The 6,008-nt window shown below is 51.2% G+C and overlaps 1 protein-coding gene across 3 annotated transcripts; it reads left to right on the top strand.

Moving 5' to 3' along the window:
- Nucleotides 1-2,000: 2,000 nt before the first annotated feature.
- Nucleotides 2,001-5,541, top strand: LOC100273707 (uncharacterized). Of its 3 annotated transcripts, none has more exons than XM_008683247.4 (5): nucleotides 2,001-2,560; nucleotides 3,240-4,255; nucleotides 4,351-4,757; nucleotides 4,854-4,914; nucleotides 5,011-5,541. In XM_008683247.4, exons 2-5 carry the CDS (start codon nucleotides 3,281-3,283, stop codon nucleotides 5,185-5,187), a joined length of 1,620 nt encoding a protein of 539 aa, XP_008681469.1. In that variant the 5' UTR covers nucleotides 2,001-2,560; nucleotides 3,240-3,280; the 3' UTR covers nucleotides 5,188-5,541. The 3 variants fall into 3 exon arrangements, with proteins under 3 accessions (XP_008681469.1, XP_008681470.1, NP_001141591.1); XM_008683248.4 differs by lacking the exon at nucleotides 2,001-2,560 and adding an exon at nucleotides 2,594-3,117; NM_001148119.1 differs by lacking the exon at nucleotides 2,001-2,560 and having other exon boundaries at nucleotides 2,718-4,255; nucleotides 5,011-5,444.
- The last annotated feature ends 467 nt before the right edge of the window (nucleotides 5,542-6,008 follow it).

Genomic DNA, 6,008 nt, shown 5'->3' with positions numbered 1-6,008 from the left:
CTGCGCGGGACACGTGGCCGAGCCAACGGCTAGATGGAGGCACCGGACTGTCCGGTGTGCACCGGACATGTCCGGTGCGCCAACGGCTCCAAGACTGCTAACGGTCGGCTTCGCCGTAGAAGGAAAGAAATCGGGCACCGGACAGTGTCCGGTGTGCACCGGACTGTCCGGTGCGCCACCCGACAGAAGGCAAGATTTGCCTTCATGGATTGCTTCCAACGGCTCCTAGGCCCCTTGTGCCTATAAAAGGGACCCCTAGGCGCCTCAAGCAAGTACAAGCGCAGCCAACAAGTGTAGACTTCACTGGAATCAACTCTCGCTCTCCCTCTTGTGTGTAACTCTATAGTTTGTGTAGAAGGCACAGCTATAAGCCTTTAGAGAGAGGAGTAGTGCTGCTAAGAGCTAGAGCAAGGTCTTGAGCATATCGTTACTCTGTCGGGGTGCTGCCAAGAAGTCTGTAAGCAGCCGCGGTTCTGTTGTAACTCCACTCAATAGTGAAAGGCTCTATGTGTCATAACTGACAGATCTGAGCAAACGGAGGAAGGAGTTGAAATAGACTCCAAGCCCAGGTGTGGCTAACTCCAACGAGGACTAGGCAAGCATTTCAGGCTTGGCCGAACCTCGGGATAAATCCTTGCGTCTGTGTGCTCTGTATTGTATCCTGACTCTCTGTCTTACTCGTCTTTATATCTGCACTTCAATACTTATCTATGGTATAAGCTTTATTTGAAGTGCAGGACATTTTTGACAGGATCTCTGATTCCGCTGCAACCTACTCGAAGAGTCTTCTCACTTCACTGCGTACTAAGTCTTCGAGTAGAGTAAGAATTTAAGTTTTAAAGTAATAAGTTTTATTCGCCTATTCACCCCCCCTCTAGGCGACATCCAGATCCTGTTCCCGGGTCAAAGGGAACTTTCAGATGGTTATCCATTGATCAAAGTCCAAATTTCAATATGTAATAACTGAGTGGATAGATAGGTGGATGTGTAATTTGTCTTTTTCTTCTTTTCTTATACATAACCTTTTATCAATAAAATGAAGTAGGGGACCCTCCCCTCCTATTATTCTCATAAAAAAGTTCAAAAATTGGAAAATAAATCATGAATCAACTCTATAAATAGAGAGGGGCGATTGGGTTCATTCACATCCCTCACTCTCCAAATCACTTTCCTTCTTCTCTATTTGTAGTTTCTTACTCTCTGTTTTAATATGGATCCTATGTGGAGTCCAAACTCTAAAACCTTCACTGTCTTACTCAACAACCACAACATCTTGAGACCCCTATCGTTTTGGGTAGGTCTTTGATGGTCTTTCTCACGTCCTTCATTATCGGGATGATGCTCCTACTCATCCTCATTCCTTGAGTCTGTAACCTCTATTTCCATATCTATATCCTAATCCTAGACAAGTACAAACGGTCGCCTGCCCCAGTCTAGCACGGGCATGTTGAAACTCGATCTAGTTAGTGCACAATCTGCTAGGCACGGTTAGAAAACTAGGCCGGGCCTTCCAGGCCCAGGCTTGAATATGCATTTTTGGAAAAAATGATCTCCGAGATTACATATGTGTTTTTTTGTCCTTAGCTAAGGTAATCCGAGATGTAGTATTTAATATTTATTCTGCTAATGGTTAAGTACCGCTCATATGTTGAGGCATTTTGTCATCCTAAGCAGTCATGGGTGCACCAAAGTAAAAGGGAGGGAGTACCCATATGATTAATGCAGCTCTAAAAAAGTCGTTAATGAACCAATACAATGGTTTGTAAAAAAAAGATCACGTAGCCTTTAGCTGCTGCAGAGCGGCAATGCAAATAGGCAGGTAAGTGCACTGTTCCTGTCTCCAGATTATTGGATCTTTCTTTTATTATTAGGCTTGCTAATGCTTGATGTGATACACGCCAACCTTGCTTTGTTGCTTCAACTCCTGTGGCTGGCTGATGAGTGTTGAGGGCAGTGAAAGCGCTTATTTAGCCACGTGCATGACGCGCCACTTGCACTCCGTTGCGTTTATAATAACGCAGCTTTCCTTCTTGTCCAAAACAGTGTGCGTTTGGATTAGCAATTCCTTTAATTTCTTGTAGCTGAGGTTGGCCAATCATGAGATAGGTGATAAACCCCCCACGAGCCTCTTATCCTGTTCCCTCACGCCCTTTCTTGCAAGTTACCACTTGCAGCTGTTGAGCACAGCTGCCAAACGAACCAACGCTTCCTAAACCGAGAACATGCATCAGCAATATTTTTTTTTGTTTTTGTTTTGAAGCATAACAGTATAACACAGGCCTCAGCAATCAACTCAAGCCATGCCAATGCCACGAGACCCTTTTGCGTTGCTCTCTCTCCCGCAGCAGTATATAGGATGGGCGCCAACGTCTAGCCATTGCTGCATCTGTTTGGGAGAAGCAAAGCAGGGTCCCTCCGTATTTCCCATGGTTTTTGTGACTTGTGAGAGAGAACAAGGCCAAACACTGAAACACATCTCTGAAGTCTGAGCCCTGACCCAGCAGCGCCAAGATCCGGGACCGGGAGAGGGACCTGCTCCCTGGGGGGTGCCCTTTTTGAGGTTTGTGTGTTCTTTGCCTCCCTCCCCTTTAATTTTCTTTTAATTTCCCATGTCATGCATTGTTGCCTGAGAAGTGATGGCGTCTCCCGCTGCCGTGCCCTGCCCCCCTTTGCTATCCTGCTCCTTGCAGGCGTTCCATTTGGAAGTGTTCATCTTTCCATTTTAGAGGACGTCCATGGGGGGTCATGGGGAGCTCAATCTTCGAGTTTTGATATATTTTTTTTCTTGACGTCTGCCTTGGTTCTTGTGTTCGTCTTATATTTTATCGCTTCTGCTTGCTGTCTCCTCTCAATCCGTCAATCTTTGTCCTACTACTTGTTTACTTCCATCGAGGTCCTTGGCTCCTTGCCCATTACTTGTCTGTTTATCTCCATCACCGATAATTACTTCGCCAGTCATTGCACTTACACACAGTGGGTTTATCTGTTCATGCACTTTCGTATGCTTGAATTCAGTTTGGCTCTATGTGCCTTCCAATAATGACAGTAGTAGTTATCAAACCCTCCTTTTTTTCCTTCCCAATGAATCATTTCGCAATCACCATGGGGATCTTTTTAGTTACGCGGCTCGTCTTCTCGCCTTCTTTTTTCTCTAGTGCTACTGCCACTACTGATCCGACAGGAAAACCGCAGAGAACAACGTGTTCAGAGTTCTAACTCGTGCTGCTTGCTGTCTGTAGGCGTGCTGAAATCACTACAAACTTTACAAGATTCCCCTACAATGGCGAGCGATCCGTCGACGTTCTCGCCAATCGGGGTGGACGCCATGGGCGGCGGCTACTTCATGGCCGGCAGCAGCAGCTACGGAGGCGGCGGCATTATGAGCGCCGAGGTGCCGCACTTCCACCACCCCGGCGTGCTTCTTGACCAGGGCGGCTTCGGGTTCGGCGGCCTCGGCAACGCGGCGGTCGTCGGCGGCGCCGCGACGGCGGCGGATCTGGGCGCGCACTACGCGGCGAACAACATCGTGCTGGCCTCCTTCGCCAGCCAGCTCCTCGCTAACGCCCCCGCGCCGCCGCGGGATGATCGTGCCGGCGGGAGGACGCCGCCGGACGAGATGGACGAAGAGCTGTACGGCGTCGCCGGCTGCGACAGCCGCGTCGCGGCGAGCTTGCGGTGCCCCAGCCAATCCGGGGCCATGGCGGTCTGGTCGTCGCCATCGTCGTCCAAGAAGCCGTACGGCATCTGGACCAGCGCCGGCGGACCAGCTCATGAACCATACCACCTCGCCGCGGCCGGGCTCTCCGACGCGGGAGGCCTCCGCTACCCGCTCGCCGCCTGCAGTGGCGGCAACGCGTCCGCGGCGGCGGCGAGCGAGCTGTCGCTGACTCTGTGCTCCAACTCCATCGCTTCCTCGGACAGCGCGCTGAACGCGACGGAGCAGTGCTCCTCGGGAGCGAGCCGGTCCGCCCTGACCGAGCTGCCGCGGGCGCGGTCCCGGATGGCGCTGCACTTCGCCGCGGTGGTGGCGCGCTCGCGGTACGCGGCCGTGGTCCAGGATTTGCTCAACGACGTCGTCGGCCACATGCTGGACGGCGTCGCCGACGTGACCGACGACTCGTGCAGCGGCATCGGCTCGGTTGGCGCGCCGTCCGCGGTGAGCTCCAACAGGTTCATGGCCTCGACCGAAGACGCCGGCGCGCGCTGGGGCCAGGCCCAGAGGGTCCGGAGCAACCTCCTCAAGACGCTTCAGCTGGTGACCATTCTTTTCATTCACGCTATTAATTTGCTACCCTGAGGAATTCTGGAGAATATTTGTGAAGCATGTTGGAGTTGGACGATGGTTTGCAGATGGACGAGAAGTACAACCAGTGCTTGGACGAGATCCAGAGCACGACGGCCAGGTTCAACACCCTGATGCACTCGCCCCCGGGCGGCGGCGGCGGCGGCGGCGGCATCTGCGCGCCGTTCGCGCACCGCGCCGTGTCGACGATGTACCGTGGGCTGAGGCGGCGGCTCGCCGGCGAGATCATGGCTGCGGCGAGCAGGGCCAGCTGCTGGGGCGAGTCGTCGTCGTCGGTGACGGTGGCCGCGGGCGGCGACGTGGAGCGGAGCTGGGAGTCGGCCTTCATACAGAAGCACTGGTCGGCGCAGCAGCTGCGGCGCACCGAGCAGCAGTGCTGGCGGCCCCAGCGCGGCCTGCCGGAGAAGTCCGTCGCCGTGCTCAAGGCGTGGATGTTCGAGAACTTCCTGCACCCGTAAGTCTGTCCCGCGACGTCGCTGCGCAAATCGCCGCCTATCGACATTGTTGGCCATGATCAGAATCGCGCTCTGCTATGCTCTGGTCTGCTCAGGTATCCCAAGGACCATGAGAAGGACGTGCTGGCGGCAAGGAGCGGCCTCACCAGGAACCAGGCAATTATCAAAATCCCACCAGACTCGGTTTCAAATTGGATTCTTTTTTAGCGGGATGGATAGTGATGGATTCGAGTGGTTTTGCGTTTGTACCAGGTGTCGAATTGGTTCATAAACGCGCGGGTTCGTCTATGGAAGCCGATGATCGAGGAGATGTACCAGGACCTCAAGAGGAGCTCGGGTGCAGGAGGAGGAGGGCACGGCCCGGCGATGGAGCCACAGCAGCACTTGAGCAAGCGTCGAATTTGCGAGCTGGAAGATGGTGGCCAGTGAACCATCCAGCTCCATAGCTGCCTGCCGTGGATTTACCATTGGCCCTTGTAGTTTCCCTGTGCTATGTTTATGTACATATCATTGCCAACGCCAGCATTTAACATCTGCGCATCTTTTATCCTGGGTTGACTGGGAAGGGCCAAGAGCAGCGGCGGCGGATACTGCTGGATCAGGGTTCTGGATGCTCTATTCGTCCGCTCAGCATTCCGATGGTTGCCCGTTTCAGATATAGCGGATTTCATGCTTTGTTTCTTGTCATGTCAGCTTGCATTGCAGTAGTCAATTTCAGCAAAACAATTTTTTTTTGGAGATTTGATTCTTTCTAGGATCATGAGCGGATTTCATTGCAGTAGTCAGTTATAAAATGGTTCATCCTGAGGTCCAAAAAGCACACGATAACATTTCAATGCTGAGTCGCTGACGTCCATGCTATTAACAAGGCGTGCAAATGACACCTCTGATGCTACTTAAGTATAATTCAAGAGACTTGGGCAGCATGGAGTAGCGAGTTAAACTACCAAGATTAAAATTACTGCTTCGTGCGTAATTAATTATATAGTTTTCTGAGTTTTTTTTTAAAAAAATTATAACTTTTACTACGTACTTAAATTTACTACTTAAGTATAATTCAAAAGTGCAAAGAGAAAGAAAGGTAAAAAAATGTTCAGTGCACATACACTTTTTTTTCTTTTCTTTTGAGTATTCTTTCTTTGCTCTCTGAGTTTCTGTGGACACATACCGCGTAAGTTTTGTTGCAAGCCAAATTTATCTAGATTTAACTAGGTTTTTAGGGAAAAAAATATATTAACATATACTAGTTA

This window comes from Zea mays, chromosome 5 (assembly GCF_902167145.1).
Source record: "Zea mays cultivar B73 chromosome 5, Zm-B73-REFERENCE-NAM-5.0, whole genome shotgun sequence".
Lineage (NCBI taxonomy): Eukaryota > Viridiplantae > Streptophyta > Magnoliopsida > Poales > Poaceae > Zea > Zea mays.
The sequence above is the reverse complement of the archived record's forward strand: the minus strand, read 5'-3'. Positions and strand labels throughout refer to the sequence as shown.

What these genes read in the sequence shown, in the direction of transcription:
- LOC100273707 (XM_008683247.4), top strand. Translation starts at nt 3,281, where the DNA reads ATGGCGAGCGATCCGTCGACGTTCTCGCCAATCGGGGTGGACGCCATG. An exon ending in TTCGAGAACTTCCTGCACCC is followed by an intron (nt 4,758 to 4,853) that starts GTAAGTCTGTCC and finishes TGGTCTGCTCAG; the next exon opens with GTATCCCAAGGACCATGAGA. An exon ending in GCGGCCTCACCAGGAACCAG is followed by an intron (nt 4,915 to 5,010) that starts GCAATTATCAAA and finishes CGTTTGTACCAG; the next exon opens with GTGTCGAATTGGTTCATAAA.